General features: G+C 35.5%; 1 protein-coding gene across 1 annotated transcript in view; it reads left to right on the forward strand.

Annotated features, from left to right (window-relative positions):
- Positions 1–7,609: 7,609 nt before the first annotated feature.
- The window catches only part of LOC128991450 (cysteine sulfinic acid decarboxylase-like), a 73,926-nt gene continuing 63,832 nt past the window's right edge, over positions 7,610–17,703 (forward strand). The window contains exon 1 of the mRNA XM_054414759.1: positions 7,610–7,889. Within this exon, the coding sequence (XP_054270734.1) occupies positions 7,740–7,889 (150 nt within the window). The 5' untranslated portion in view covers positions 7,610–7,739. The remainder of the gene's footprint in view (positions 7,890–17,703) is intronic.

Consider the following 17,703-nt stretch of genomic DNA (forward strand, 5'->3'; position numbering starts at 1 on the left):
CACAGGACACGTTGTCGTGGATGGGGATTTTAATGCTAGGGCTGTCGAGTGGGGAATGACCCTGGTACTGCCTACTCTTAAGATGCACAATTTGAGCAAGGCTATACCCCCCTCGATAATACTGGTTATAAGTAGGCAGAGTAAAAAAATCTTTGTGTTAAGCGTAGCACAAGGGACCTCATTTAAAATTCTCAAATTTTAAAGTCAATATTTAAACTAGATGCACCTCTATATACACACAGGCTAGGCAATTACACAAATTCAGGTGGCTAGATCCACTTGCCACTAAACTAGAACAAGATAAGCCTATGCCATGTCCTTGACAAGGCTTTTATCCAATGTTAGCATTTGATTTTATCAATTGACAGTTAAATACGGGACTAGTATTTACTAGACTATTAGTAATTACTAGACTAGTATCTTTATGAAACAGGGCCCTGGCTGCTTTGGACCAAACAGGACCATTTTCCTAGCCCCAAATCTGTCACAATCCAGAATGATGGTGTCTGTAGTCTCATAGGACTGGTTGTAAAGTTGACATTCGCGGTTGTTGTTAATGATTACAGAGTGTATGAATTAAGTCTAGTGGTTATTTAATACACTCTTACAAATATTTTATGATATTTATATAGTATTTTAAATGGTAAATTGAAAGTATTTACCCTGAATTTCAAAGTCGTAAAGAACAAAAACTGAAGCTATTTTTGTGTACTAAGAGCGCAAAGTACGTCATTGTTGCTCTCGAAATGTATGGCCGAACTCAGCTAATGCTTTGTACCGCCATTTACTGGACTGTGTTTGCCAATGACTGTTCGTGCTCTTAGTCTTAATGCACACAAGATTTTTTCCATTATTGAGCCGAGCGAGCGAAGCTCTTATACGTCGACTCTTATGCATTTCGTAATACGCAAACTCCTCCTAGACAGCTGAATCAATCGTTTTCAAATTTTGCATGGAGATAAAGACCATATCGGTGAGTGCCAACATCTATATGGCGTTAAAAAGTCTCTCAGGAATCCGCCCCACTGGATCTCAAAGTTTCAATGTAATCCTTATGGAAGTAGTATTTGACACATAAACAAAACATATGGTCAGCTGTTGACTTTTGAATGCAGTAGATAAAGAAATAGCTGATAGCATTAATCCACAGATATTAGAACAAAAACGGTATGGAACATAAATTGTAATCAAATGACGACACTAGCTTGAGGTCTGTGACGTAGGAAGTGGTGAAGGAAGTAGTAAAGGTTAGCAGTCTGGAGTGTGAAAACTGTTTATGACGATTAGATTTAGGTATCTGCATTCCTAAAATTCTATGGGGAGGGAGGAAAACTGGTCCACGACGTAGGAAATGGTGAAGGAAGTAATCAAGGCGAGCTGTCCGGAGTGTGGGAACTGTTTATGACAATTAGATTAAAGGTATCTACAAACCTAAAATGCTATGGGAAGGGAGGAAAACAGGTCCGTGACGTAGGAAGTGGTAAAGGAAGTAGTAAAGGCTAGTCGCCCTGATTGTGGGATCTGTTTATGATCAATAGATTAAGGTATTTTCAATCCAATAATGCTAAGGGAAGGGAGGTAAACAGGTCCGTGACGTAGGAAGTGAGGAAGGAAGTAGTAAAGGCGAGTTTTCCGGAGTGTGGGAACTGTTTATAACGATTAGATTAAGGTATCTGCAATCCTAAAATGCTATTAAAAGGGAGGGAAACAGGTCCGTGACGTAGGAAGTGGTGAAGGAAGTAGTGAAGGCGAGTTGTTCGGAGTGTGGGAACTGTTTCTGACGATTAGATTAAGGTATCTGCAATCCTAATATGCTATGAAAAGGGAGGGAAACAGGTCCGTGACGTAGGAAGTGGTGAAGGAAGTAGTAAAGGCGAGCTGTCCGGAGTGTGGGAACTGTTTATGACGATTAGATTAAAGTATCTGCAATACTAAAATGTTATAGGAAGGGAGGGAAACAGGTCAGTGACGTAGGAAGTGGTGAAGGAAGTAGTAAATGCGAGCTGTCCGGAGCGTGGAAACTGTTTATGACGATTAGATTAAGGTATTTGCAATCCAATAAAGCTAAGGGAAGGGAGTGAAACAGGTCCGAGACATAGGAAGTGGTGAAGGAAGTAGTCAAGGCGAGCTGTCCGGAGAGTGGGCACTGTTTTTGACGATTAGATTAAGGTATCTACAATCTTAAAAACCTATGGGAAGAGAGGGAAACAGGTCTGCGACGTAAGAAGAGGTGAAGGAAGTAGTAAGGTGAGCAGTGTGGAGTGTGGGAACTGGAAACCATTTGTAGCAGTTAGATTAATGTATCTGCAATGCTGAAATGCTATGAGAAGGGATGGAAGCATGCCCACGACATAAAAAATGGTGAAAGAAGTAGTAAAGGCTAGCAGTGCGGAGTGTGGGCAATATTTGTGGCAATTAGATTAACGTATCTATAAAATACTAAAATGCTATGTAGTTATGAAAACAGGTCCACGATGTATTAAGTGGCTTAGGAAGTAGTAAAGTATGAGCATAGTGTGAAAACCGTCTGTGGCAGTTAGATTAATGTATCTTCAATCCTAAAATGCTATGAGAAGGGAAGGAAACAGCCCCGTAGGAAGTGGTGAAGGAAGTAGTAAAGGCTGGCAGTGCAGAGTGGGGGAACCGTTTGGGCAGTTGGATAAATGTATCTAATACTTAAATGCTATGAGAAGGGAATGAATCAGGTCTATGACTAGGAAATGGTGAAGGACGTAGTAAGGCTTGCAGTGCAGAGTGTGGGAACTGTCTTTGGCGATTACAGTGTATCTGCAATCCTAAAATGCTATGGGAAGAGAGGGAAACAGATCCAGACGTAGAGGGTGGTGAAGAAAGTAGTAGAGGTGAGCAGTGTTGAGTGTGGGAATGGATTAATGTATCTACAATGCTAAAATGCTATGGGAAGAGGCTGTACACTGTAGGTTAAAATGATTACGAAGCAGCACGAGTCGATACATATTTCGATACATGCAATCGTTTACAATAGAAATTTTGAAATTTAATTTACAACTGAGTTGACAACAGCTGATTTTTACTCCATAGAGGCTAAAAACGATTTTTCTTCCTAAAGAGTAAAAATACTACTTTGGACCCGCAACGCATGCATTAAAAACGACTGTTTTTACTGCAGTATGACAAAAACAATATAATATGAACCCTTGATGACTCCGCTCAATTTTGTGGATGCCTCTGCGAACGCCACCTAGTAATTAACTCATCAATACACAGATAAACTTTTTAGTTATAAATGATGTGTTATTTTATGTTGTTTTTTTTAGGTTGTATGTTATTTGCTTATACCAATACCACCATCCCGGATGTTAGTGTTTTATTAATAAATAAACTGGTTTTAGCGAGCGACAATCTCATTGTTGCAGTTGCTATAAGCATAGATAAAACATACTCCCTTAGTAGATTTCTCATCCTTATGGAACAGCTGAAGACAATTTTATTGTTAGTTCTGTACGGTTTATGTAGAGGTCGTGTTTTGTTTACAATTTGTTTCCCGTTATTACAGCCATTTAAAACCTCGTTTAACCAAATAATACGATCTAATCATAAACAATAACTCGTCCCCTAGTTATATAACCAAACAGTAAAGCACAAATCAAGAAATTAACCCTAAAATAATAGAAACAAAGTTTTGTCGACACTTGCGCCCATGTGTCACGTACATGAACTAGACACGAAAAACGTGCTTCAAAATTTACAATGGGATGAGAAGTCTACTTTGTAGTTGGTTAGTCTATGCTATAAGCCACTAGCATCCGGCAATGCATTTATGAAAGTTATTGGTTTATTCCAGTCATTCAAGTACACAGCTAAAGCAGAAACCAATTGAATAATAATGGGTGAGTATGTTTAATCAGTGGATGGCTAAAGCTTCTTATTGCGACCATCTACAGTTTTCGAACGGCAATGACGTACTTTACACTCATCTACACTCAAGTCACAAATATTCCCTTGCTATTCACAATATCAGTTATCCAGTTCTCCATTTCCCCCTCTACGCGTGTTAGTGTTTTTTTCATTGTTTAAATAAGCTGCTTTTACTGTTACGACATACATATAAACAGAAAAATAGGCATTAGCTAGTTTTCTGGTTATTGTTATAGTCAATGATGGGTTTACTTATAATTTTTACGTTATTATGTATAGGTTTGTTATAACCAATTTAACTTTTATTATTTTTTTTATATAAAAATGTTGATTGAGAAATAAAATAGAGTTTTATCTTACTTAGGTCTATTATATTCTGGAGGTGTGTATTTTTGCGTTCGATATGAAAAGCAGGGCCGGGGAGAGCCGTCACGGGCCCATGGGCTGAGCGTTCCCGCGCCCCTATTTTCCTGATTTGTCTAGCCGCCTCCGTGCTGTTTTTTTTATACAAATAACAATACATTATCTAGTTGGTCTTGAGAGCAACATAACATAACAATGCATGATGGTTTGGTTAATTCTCGTGCTCACCGTTGCAACTTTATTCAAGTCTAGAATTGAATTAAACAATTCATGTCAAAAATTACTTAGTGAACTGGTTCTCCAAACCATACTAAAACTTTTGACTAATTACTAAATATTTTAAATTTGTCCGGGCCGGGCCCCCTTCAGAGCCCCGGCCCCCCTGCCACACCCTCTAACCAGCCCTGGTGAAAATTATCGTTCATAACTTGCCATTAAGCACAGTTTTCCTCTCTTCGTCACTTAACTTAATTTTCCCCGTTCCTTTTAACTTCCTTTCCCCGAGATAGTCCCGATAAACGCGAAAAAGATTTTTACTGCAGTGCAGCAGATTCACAATGATGATCATTCACTCAGTCACTCAATATAGTATAACTCGATATTTCAATCCGATCGAGACTAAACAGGGGCTACTCGAGCTAAAACTCAGACCAGCCGACAGTTCAGTTCCCTTACCACTTTAACGTATTTATTTAAAAAAAAATTATCGCACAAAATATAAACCCAACGGTAAATTTACTTTATTGCAGTAACCTAAATTGAGTAAAATCTCGAAATGAAAAAAGTAGGCCTATATTCAGGAATTAATTCCCTAACATTATTTATACCTGGTGACAGTTAGTTGTGGTTAGGCCTAAATTAAAAAACGTAGTTACTAAAAGTGCCTCTACAGCTAACAAGAGCGCTGCTGCTGTGTCAGCTCAGCAATAAACTGTTCACGTTCACGTCACGTCAAAGTTACTTTTAAACGGGTACTGACTGACTGTAACGGGTACGGCTACCATTACACACACTTTTCCAATTCCTAACTCCCTAGGTAGATATTAGAAGTACCCAGGTACTTTTGTAACGGGTATTTAAGATTTTGAGTAACCGTTACTCTCCGTAAAAGCCAGTACCCGTTACAGTTACTTGGACACCTTGGACACATCTCTAGTTCAGTTCAGTTCGCATTCATCGGCTGTTCAGTTCAGTAGTGATGTGCGATACGGGTCAGTGATCGATACGTATCGGAACGTGGTGTATCGATACATGTATCGTATCGTATCCTCATGTATCGACTTTTATCTGTATCGGATAAAATATCGTATCGTATTGTTTATTTGTATTTTTTTTTAAATTTAAATATCTCAAATATACAAGCTGCATAGACAAATACCATGTTACTTACAAGCTTGTAAAGCGGTTTGGAGAGCACAAGTTCACATGTACAGAAACCTTATACTGACGTCATAAATATCGAATGTATATATCGATTGTACCGGGTGGTTACGGGTTTTTCTTCGGAATGTAAGTATCGGTTGCACCGAATAAGTAAAGGGTTTTTTTTGTAACACTTTATTTGACGAATTGAATACTCTCGGTAGTTTATCCATTATAAATCAAATAGTAGAAATACAATAATATTCGTTACAGGCTGGGAATAAAATAATTACTGAATATACTTTGGATTGAACATCCAAGATGTTTGCAATTGTTTTCGTATTTACCTGACTTATGTTACCTGACTGAATGTTTAGTTGAATAATATAGAATGTGGTACGATCAAAAAGTAATAAACTATCCTATAAATTAATCGGATTACTACTACTTAATGTTTCCTTATTTATATTATGTCCCAGTACTTTCATTTATAAATAGCAAGATAAGGCTTAGTAAGTATAACGTTATTGTGAATTAAATGGAGCCAGAATAATATAATTGGGTAAAACTTATGGTGTTTTATTAAGATGTACTAAAGGGGAAAATGAGAAAAAAGCTCTACTTTTTTCTGTAAACCTACACCATTGATTAATGTACTCACAGTACTTAGTCAATGGTTAAACTGTAGGGCCTATTTTACGTGACTGTAAATTCCATAAAATAATATATTATTTTATGGAATTTAAGAGGACTGTCCCAAGAGGACTGTTTTAGATATATATATCTAAAACAGTCCTCTTGGGCTTCTTAAATTGTCACCTTACACTGATGGGCAATATCTGTTAGTAAATCATTCCCAAACATTAACATAACGTTAACATGTCAAAGTTACAATTATTATTTCACTCTCTTCTAGAATCGATAATAATTCCTGTAATTCGTCTACTGTACTTTAATTATTACAGTTATTGTATTATTGTGGATGCTATGAAATAAATTCTTAGTATTCAACGTCCTGTGAACTCAAGTTTTTATTTTATAAGTCAGGTAAATACGAAAACAATTGCAAACATCTTGGATGTTCAATCCAAAGTATCAGTAATTATTTTATTCCCAGCCTGTAACGAATATTATTGTATTTCTACTATTTGATTTATAATGGATAAACTACCGAGAGTATTCAATTCGTCAAATAAAGTGTTACAAAAAAACCCCTTTACTTATTCGGTGCAACCGATACTTACATTCCGAAGAAAAACCCGCAACCACCCGGTACAATCGATATACAGTATACATTCGATATTTATGACGTCAGTATAAGGTTTCTGTACATGTGAACTTGTGCTCTCCAAGAGGTTTAGTGCTTGTAATCTTACCTCAGAAAAGCCGTTTCCTACCTGTGTCTTTTTTTTGTATCAAACATACATACATAACCTCCAAATTCCGGTAAACCCTCAAAATTGAGAACATTTAGTTATTGTTTTCCTTGTTTTTACACAGGGATAATTAATTGAACCAAAAAGTACTATAGTTCGGCCGCTTAGAAAACGACCTGCGCGCTAATGCTAAACCAATGCTGGAGAAGGTCGCTTTCTAAGCGGCCGAACTATAATAATGATGGTGGGTATGCCACTTACACATTTAATAGTATAATATGGATAATGAGGGTCCCCACTTCCATTAACGGTGGCCCTAGTTTTGAGGTTATTTGCAAAACATCGCTGAAAATACATGTTTTACCAGTGTTTTTGTTTGAACATGCTAGGGTAAAATATCAAATTTTCACTACTACTTTTGAGGGGAGGAAGATGGGAAGAAAAATTTCTTACCATAAAAATAAGATTTATATTAATAAAAATTCGATACGATATTGGCTATAGGTACACCCCCACGTATCGATACAAAATATCGATATTTTGCGGTCCTTGTATCGATATCTGTATCGATACGCACATCACTACAGTTCAGTAGCAGTGTTCATTGTTCAATCTCAATCTCGATGCCATTGTTGAACGAAGAGGTTCATCGGTTCATGAGTAGTGAGCGGTCGATCTAGAGATTTGGATTGTATTGTATTCTTGTCTCATTCGTTGGTCATATCCCATCCATTCATTGTCATGGCGGAAGCGGGCTGCAACGGTTTAAATTATTCAAGAGTTGATACTTTACTTTTGCAACAGGTGTTGAATATATTGCAGGAAGAATCTGTTTTAGAGACCGGCCCAAATGACGCTGTTGTCAATTTTCAACACCCTTTTAAGTTAAAGGTAAGTAATATACATTTTACATGTATTTTGACAAAAACTAAAATAATTACTTGTATTTTGACAAAAACTAAAATAATTACTGATGTTAATGTACCTAATCGGTTTTGTAACTATCATTTTCCGATGTTTGCAGATACATTTTCATTTTAAACTACTTAGCTGTTGTACCTGTGCTTTGCAACGGGAAGAGGACACAAAATAGAAAAATTAATTAATTAATTTAATCGTTACATCTGTTGCATATTAATAGAATAGTTACACATACACATACGCCAACGCTTTTAGAAACAAAATTCAACTTTTATGACCTTTCTAAACCTAAGTTTATTCGAATGAGTTGCGAACCAGCATAATCCTACCATGGGAACAGGGGTTTGGGTGGTTTTATGGGGTAAAAATGGGTTTTGGGTTTTCCTCAATATTGACCCTAAAAAAAATTTACAATTTCTTTTTAAACCATTTTGTAGAGCTAAAAAATAAATAATTTAGTATATTGAAGCGCTGTTGTATGCCTAACGGTCACGGAGAATATTAAAAAAAAGTGTAATATAAAATTCCCATGTTATTCTTATGGAGGAAATGAAAACTGTTGTAGTTCACTTGTTTATGGATATGATGTTGATAAAATTTGGCAAATTTATTTATTTCATCCTATACTATTGAGGTATGGTCAAAAACACTTTTTACCTTCCCCGTATAGCAGCAAACCTAAGCACTCGTTAAATCTAATGTTATTAAAATTGGAAAAGAATGTTTTATTGAAGGAAATATTTGAGTAAAAATGTAATCAGACAAGTTGAAATTCGCTTAGTCTCCAGGTTTGCTGCGGCGGGAGTATTTATATAATAGTATAGATACAGTAGACTCCCTCTTATCCGGACTCCTCGAGACCGAGGCCAGTCCGGATACCGGGTTTTCCGGTTAAACCGACGTCCCCAAAAACTCGTTAAAACGGACTATTTACTGTGATATTCGACTTAAATTTATGAGAGCATATTGTATTTAAACACGTGATTACTGGTCTCAAATCTTTCCCACAAAAACAGTTGTTTCAGTACTGCCCACTTCCAGCCGATCTAGTTCGGTTAAACCAGTGTGCTGATAAAAATTGTCCGGTTAAAGAGATGTAATTTCCGCCGAGTGTAGTCCGGTTAAACCGATGTCCGGTTAAAAGGTGTCCGGATAAGAGGGAGTCTACTGTACCGTATTGTAAAAATATTGAGTTTATTAAACAACAAAAACAATATTTTAACAATCTAATAGGCAATAGTAGTAGTAATTAGGCAATACTGTAGTAATCAAACAATTAGTTTCTTTATGGCCAATTTATAAGTAGGTACCTATATGGTTTATGGGGGTGTGACTTGTAGTTTTCTCAAAAATTCATGGGTACTTTTTGGGCTTTATATATGGATATATACATAAAACAAGGGTCTTTGAGTTCTAGAATCTAAATAAAGAATAAAGCTAGTTTGAACTAGCAGTTCTATCAATTTCTATTTCGTGTTCTATAAATTGTTTTACACTATAAAATTTAATTTATAATAAAATTAATAAATAAAATTTGCTATTTGCATGACATTTTTGGAAATGATCTCATTTCCACTGTTTGTTTTGTAGTCTATTCTTAAAAGGCTCACTCCAAAAAAGGCCAAACCCTTTGAAGTGAAGGGGTGCTGTTTTTTTTATTATGTTTCGGTGTTTTGCCATAAGTTATATCAACAAAATTATAGTGTACTTTATAAGGGTCCAAAATTAAACCTGTTTTTAAGGTCAGGTGGCGGTTTACTATTAGCAAATTTCCCATATTAGCTATTACCCCGGGACCGATTTACTTTTAGCGAATTTCCCTATAGGGAAGTAGCTATTACCATGGTAAGTCCTAGGCCTCTGGGACCGATTTACTTTTTCATTTTGATGTCCCCAGAGGCCAAAAACACCATTCGTTCAAATTTTTATATATGTATGTATATATCTATCTATATATATACAAATGTCCATCCGCACGATAACTTGAGTAATTTTTGTCCGATTTTGATAAAATTTGGTTTGAAGGTGTAAGGCGGGATAAACTTGAATGAGTTCGCGAACCAGCATGATCGGACCATGGGAATGGGGTTTAACGGGGGGTTCTATGGGGTAAAAATGGGGTTTTCTCATTTTTTACCCCTAAAACACAAAATTTATCAAATTTTCTCCAGACCTTTTTAAAGAGCTTAAAAAATCAAATAATTTAGTATATGTAAGTGTTTTTGTACGTGATTGGTTACGGAGAAAATTCAAAAAATTTGTTAATTTAAAATCCCCATGTTATTCTTATGGAGAATATTATAATATGTTGTAATTGGCTTGTTTATGGATATATTTTGATCAAACTTGGCGGATTTATTTATTTCATACTAAGCTATTGATATTTTAATAAAAAACACACTTTATTAGTTTCCCTGTAGCAGCTAACCTAGGTACTCGTTACATAAATGTTAATTTAATAGATTAATTGAAAATCAATCCAGGCAAATGGAGATTCGCTTGGTCGGCAGGTTTGCTGCAGTGGGGGTATTTTGTTTTAAAATCCCCTGAGGCCAAAAACATCCTCTGTTCAAATTCATATATATATATATATATACATATACTAGCAGAGTACCCGTCCTTCGTACGGGGTTGGAATATAAGTATAAAATGCTTATTGCAGTTATACTCAAGCTTTGCTTTTGCAATAAGGGAGGACACAGTTTGATAAAATTTGCTTTTTTAAATTTACAGTATTCTATAGTATTACACATCTACCATAGCCATAAAGTTCTACCACTTCACCTAAACAATAGAGAAAAATAAATTATCAACAATTCGCAAAATATCACAAATTATTCATGAAATGAAAAACATAGCCTAAACATAACTGTAAACAATCCTACTTTGACAGTTTTAATTGCGAATCACAGTTTTTTGTTGCTGCTTAGTTCAAATTAGCTGTTTTCATAAATGCAAAAAAAAGTGCTGCACCCTGTTGGTAAATCTTATAACTTTTTAATGCTTTTCCATATCATAGAACCAACTTTTTTAGTTGAAACAGCTGACTACATTCTTTAATTCCCTATAAATATGAATAGGTACTCATAAGGTTAACATGGGGAATTACAGAGCCACTGGGGCGGAGCCCGAAAGGATTTTTGAGATAAGAATATGCCTATATGTTAATCGGGAATGTAAGCTATCATCATTCCAAATTTCAGCCCAATCCGTCCAGTGGTTTATGCGTGATTGAACTTCAAACACACAAACACACAAACTTTCACATTTATAATATTAGTAAGATAAGATATATATATTATATATCTCCTTTATTCGAACGAGTTCGCAAACCAGCATGATCGGGCTATGGGAACGGGGGTTTATGGGGGGGGGGGGGGGGTTTATGGGGTAAAAATTGTTTTTTCCCATTTTTGACTCTAAAAACGAAAAATCTTACAATTTCATTCCAGACTATTTTGTAGAGCTTGAAAAAAGAAATAATTTTGTGTAGGCCTACTGAAGCGTTGTTATATGCCTGACAGTTAAGGAAATAATTTAAAAAACTTAAAATTTAATATTCCCATGTTATTCTTATGGAGAATAAATAAACTGTTGTAGTTTCCTTGTTTAAGGATAAATTTTAATCAAACCTGGACTTGACTTACTTGACTTGACTTGACTTATCTCCTTTCACTCCTGCACGGAGCATAGGGCCTCCACGAAACAACGCCATCGGACTCGGTTGGCAGCCAAGGCTCTCACTTCCCTCCAGTTTTTCCCTGCATCTCTTATTTCTTCTTCTATAGTTCTTCTCCAGGTCATTCGAGGCCTTCCTCTTCGTCTATGCCCCTGGGGATTCCAGCTCAAGGCCTGCCTCTCTACAGCATCTGGATCTTTACGAAGAGTGTGTCCAATCCATCGCCACTTGCGTTTTTTAATCTGTATCTCTACAGGTTCTTCATCTGTAGCTCTCCACAGCTCTCTGTTTGAAATAACCTCCGGCCAGTAGATCTTCAATATTTTTCTCAAACATCTGTTGATGAAAACTTGGAGCTTTTGTGTCAAAGATGAAGATACCTTCCAAGTCTCACACCCATATAGCAACACAGACTTGACGTTGCTACTAAATATCTTCAACTTGGTTCTGGTTGAAATGTCACGAGCCTTCCACACTGGATACAGCTGTACAAAAGCAACATTAGCTTTAGTAATTCTTGACATTACATCTTCATCAGCTCCTCCGGCTCTTGTTAAGACACTTCCCAGATATGTAAATCTGTCCACCTCTTCGATTTCTTCATCTGACATTCTGAAACTGTTGTTATTCGCTACATTTATCCTCATTGATTTTGTTTTCTTTCAAACCTGGACCCGGGACCAATTTATTTTTTGTTTTGAGGTCCCTAGAGCCCAAAAACACCATCTGTTCGAATTCATAATACAGGGTGTCCCGGAACTCTCTACCAATATTTTAGGGCATTGCTCCTGGGTAAGAAACATACCTAAATATCATATTTAAATTGTCCGGAAGTCCTTAGTTACTCACACAGCCGCCATTTTGTTATTTTTTGTTATTAATTTTTTTCTAAAGAATGGTTAAACATACGAAATGGAAACTTTGCACAAACATTAATGACAACTAGACAAAGCTATAAAAAAATTATGACGATTTTTCAAATTCATAAAACAAAATAGCGGCCATTTAAAATTTTTATAAAATCAACGGTTTTTGAGCTATTTAAGAAACAACATTTTAAATGGTCGCCATTTTGTTTTATGAATTTGAAAAATCATAATTTTTTTGTAGCTTTGTCTAGTTGTTGTCATTAATGTTCGTGCAAAGTTTCCATTTCGTATGTTTAACCATTCCTTAGAAAAAAATGTATAACTGGAAAAAACAAAATGGCGGCTGTGTGAGTAACTAATCACTTCCGGACAATTTAAATATGATATTTAGGTATGTTTCTTACCCAGGAGCAATGCCCTAAAATATTGGTAGAGAGTTCCGGGACACCCTGTATATATATTTTCTTGCATGTTCAGGGCTACTAATATAATAAATACTTTGTTAAATATGTTTTTGATTTTTAATATATATGTATATATATATATATATATATACAGGGTTAGTAAAAAGTCTGGAGACCCCCTGTTAATTTTTTAACGGCCCATACTAGAAAAACTAAACTCGACACACCTTTATGGCATGTTACAAAGTACTTTTTGAGCAAACCGCCACTTGGTGTACATCTCCAAAATGGGGGATTTTGGGGGAAACTCAAAAATCTTAAATTTCAAGCCCCATTGAGTGACCCCTTCTTTTGAAGGTCGTGATGAAAAAAAAACTAACAACGCTAACTAGATTTCTCTATCTTAAAAAAAATATATAGTAAAATATGGCAGCCAATATATTTTCTATCTATCCATCTATCTGTCTATCTATCTATATACTATTATAAAGAAGAGGTGGTATCTGTGTGTGTGTGTGTGTTTGTATGAGATAATCTCAAAAACTACTGAACCGAGTGGGCTCAAATTGCATACAAATGAAGCTACAGTTCCGAGGATACATATAGAACTATTCCCGCTTTGATATTGTCCTAGAGCTCTGCCCCGTGGGCTTTCAAAAATTTGAGGTGAAAGATTTAAAAGTAAATATTGAATGATGGTATCCATGGTAGCAAAGAACAAACCTACAAAGTTTAAAACGTAAACAAGCAGAACTAACTGTCAAATGAATTCTGATTTAACAATTCCACACAGCTGGTTCAATTTGGATCGCTTGTACTGCTGGAGGTCCCCCAGTGAATATCATAAGTCCAGGCAGGCTTAAAGATAGCCTTATGCCATTTCACAACAATTTTTTGTTATCAAATGAAACCACCCAAAGTCAAAATCATGGTGAAATAAAAGTATAACCAAATAACACATTAGGGACAGAAAGAAAGAGGTCTTATCTAAAAATATGATTTTATTGACATTTTCAGAGAAATGGCTTCATTTCAAGCTCTAATAACTTAAGATAACAAAATATTGATGAAATCCTAAAAGTAGGCCTAGTTAAACCATTAACTGCAGTTAAAATAAATATGAAACCGTGAAAATGCATGAGTTTGAATGTTATCCATACAAAATTAAATCTTGATCTGTGTGTTTCTAAATTAATTAATTGATAACCACAAAGGAAAATAAATCCACCCTTACAATTTACCTCGAGCTATAAATGATATTTCCCTAAAAGTAAGACTTGCTGCCTTTGTCTAGAGTTCCCATGTTTGAAACTACAGCCATTGAACCTTTACTAATTACTTGCTTTTGTATGTGAATCTCTCCATTCACTTTGTGTTCTTTTGTCATCCCCAGACAATAATGGACTGACCTGACAGTCTAATCATAGCTTTCAATAGAGAAACTATAACTATTTTCTTCTTACTTAGGCTCTAAAAGTAATTGACATGGATAGCTACTTTTTGGCTACTGATTCCTTACCATTGATTTGTTGTCATTAAAAACTATTTTCAACTTTCAAGTAAAATGGAGAAGAGTTTAAATTAATAGATATAGGCCTATACCATTAAATAGTTATAGTTACCTAATTATAGTTTGTCACATTTTAGGAAATAAAATTTGAAAGTCATTAGAACTTTACTAAAACTTAAAGCAGTAATTTTATTTTCAAACCTAGAGATTGGCTAGTTCATCATGTTGTTGGGTTGAAACACAGGTAGGGTAACTAAAGTTATATTTTTGGAAACAATTAATTATTTTCATGTACTGTAGTAGTAATTTATTAATTTTTATTGAAACTATAGGCCTTATACAGGGTTTCAACCCAATAGCTAACTTTTTTATTATGAGATATAGATGAGTTAACTTCTTATTGGACTCTTCTCCCCTTTATTACAATAGTCTTCCACTATTGCAGCAAAATCCTGAACATCCTGAATTTCCATATAGGGAAGTTGCTACTGTATTACCGTAGGTCTCATGGTAAGACCTAGGCCCAGGACCGATTTACTTTTTCATTTTTATGTCCCCAGAGGCCAAAAACACTATTCGTTCAAATTTGTATGTATATATATGTATATATATATATATATATATGAGTGTGTGTGTGTCCGTGAATCAATAACTTGAGTAATTTTGGTCCGATTTTGATTAAATTTGGCTTGTAGGTGTAAGGCGGCATAAACATGAATGAGTTAGCAAACCAGCATGATCGAGCTATGGGAACCAGTGGCGTAACAGATTTTTTCGGGGCCCTCTGCAAACTTACCTATTTTTTGGGCCCCCTCTCATGAGTTATTTTTAGACCACTACAACATAATCAAACACCCCCCCTCCCACAGAGTTATTTTTGGCCCACCGATACAATGATCAAACAGATTCATCATAAATAGAGTAGTAATTAAATAATGGGTTATTTTCCAGTAAAAGGGTGTGTTAAGTATTTCAGTCATGGTTTGATGATAAATTTACATTACTACATCATTATATCAATATCCATGGTCGAAAGGAAAAACATAGGTATGCTACTACCGTCATAGGCTGACGTCACCCAGATTGCAAACAGAAAATCACCTGATTGTAACTGCCATAAGAATATATTTGTTTTGATTTGATTGCTATTGTTTTATAATTTTTTCTTAATAGTGAAATGGCGTTTGCCATCTGGGTGATGTCAGCATATGAAGGGAATAGCACACCTATGTTTTTTCCTTCCACCATGATGAATATCAATGTTTGTAAATAGATTTGAAATAAAATAAAAATACCTTATTTTTCATCCGTATCAGATGAATGTGTCACATCAAGGAGGTTATATATTTAATGTTTTACTCATGTTATCAATTAGTTTATTAGGTTAGTTTTATTGATAATAGTTTATAGTTTGTGGTTATAATTAACTCATACACTAAAAGTTGGCTAACTTAAAAGATTGATGCACTTTTATCACAGGCTAAAATAGCCTATTGCATTTGTTTTATTTTTGTTATCTTTGAATGGATTTCAAGCGTTTACCTTACAAATATATGTATTTAGTATTGATCAATTGTGAGGTAAAATAAGATATAGGCTAACGAACAAAGTCAGTAGAATAGGTAGCATTAATATATTGATGTAACTAAATAAAATTAACATTAGGGCAAAACTAAAATGTAAAATAATACAATAATAAAAGCCCCAGTCAATTTTCAACTTACATTTATTTAACTATTCATTTCAATATATAAACTTACAATAAATAGGCTAACAGAAATGGCGACGAGGAGAGCCTAACGTGTGTTTTCTATTTGTTTTAAAGTTTATTCTAAATATTTTCAAAATGAACCAAGAACAATTTGAAATATTTCCAACCCTTAGGCTTAGTTAATGTTCAGGTTGAATACAACGGACGCTCATCTACACAGCAGTTGTTTGTAGTACCTGACATGTACAGCCGGGTTGCCGGAATTTTATCCCCCTGGAATTTTACCCCCTGGGCAAAGCTGACGTCACTATGACATAGTAACCTGAGTGGCCAAAAGTTTGTTCGCGGCCGGAATTTTACCCCCGCGGATTTGGAAGTCTAATGAAAATAGCCAGAGCGTGATTAATTAGATTAGCGATAACAACCGGAATTTTACCCCCTGTCCATATAACTAGCGTTTCGACAACTGAAGATTACGGGCCGGATTTTTACCCCCGGAATTTTACCCCCGGAATTTTACCCCCGGAATTTTACCCCCGGATTTTTACCCCCGGAATTTTACCCCCCGGAATTTTACCCCCTAGCCGATCTTAGAAATGGAATGATTGTTTTTCTCATTTCTGTTTTTAATTCATTGTAAACATTTAATTATTTAGTAGCCTATCTTTATGTATTTATTTTGTTAAGAACAATTATCATTCAGTTGATTGTTTATACGTCATATTAACCAACTGTTGGCTTCAAAGATCGAATCCTAATAATAAAATCTCAAAATTAAAATTAAAAACCTGTTCGTTTAGTTAATGTTACAAAGAAATTAATTAAGGTTACTTAATAATAAAATGTTTACTATTAAATTAAAACAGAATGAAGATAATTAATCATTCTCACTAATTTATACATCTGGCCAGGGGGTAAAAATCCGGGGGGTAAAATTCCGGGGGTAAAATTCCGGGGGTAAAAATCCGGGCCGTACACTCTAGGTTTTTATAATTTGATGTGTTCTGATTAAATTCACAACCGTGAAAATATATGTTCAATTCCGCGTTTAATCCATCGAGCTGATGTCGCGAAACTCAAAAGTTCGCGGCCGGAATTTTACCCCCTGGTTTGTGACGTCACGTTTGCCCAGGGGGTAAAATTCCAGGGGGATAAAATTCCGCTACCCCGTACAGCCCTCTACTAGGTAGGACTTGGATAAGACAACTTGGAGTCCATTTGAACGATCTTGACACCCAGAGACCAAAAGATACCGCTACTTATGTAAACTTAGTTTCCAGTGACACAGATAAACTAGTTACTGCAGTGGAATTAAAATTTCCAGAAATATTTTCACCAGAAATAGGGGGAGAGAATATTAGTACGTTCCTTAGACGGCTGGAAGTTCGGAAAAGTTATTTTTCAACTTGGAGCTCTGCACTACAAAGTCAAACTGGACAACGGTTACATTGGCAAGAGACACATCGATCAATTGAAGAGAACATCAGTGCCAGAAACAACAGACAAAACACACTCCAGCTCATCTCCTAAAGAAAATACCAGTTTGCAACAACAGAACGTGATATTCAAGGACAATGATCTGGAAAATATAGAAATCAGGCTTCAACGCAA

This window comes from Macrosteles quadrilineatus, unplaced genomic scaffold (assembly GCF_028750875.1).
Source record: "Macrosteles quadrilineatus isolate MER2022 unplaced genomic scaffold, UCM_ALF_1.0 Scaffold_1__1_contigs__length_201487025, whole genome shotgun sequence".
NCBI lineage: Eukaryota > Metazoa > Arthropoda > Insecta > Hemiptera > Cicadellidae > Macrosteles > Macrosteles quadrilineatus.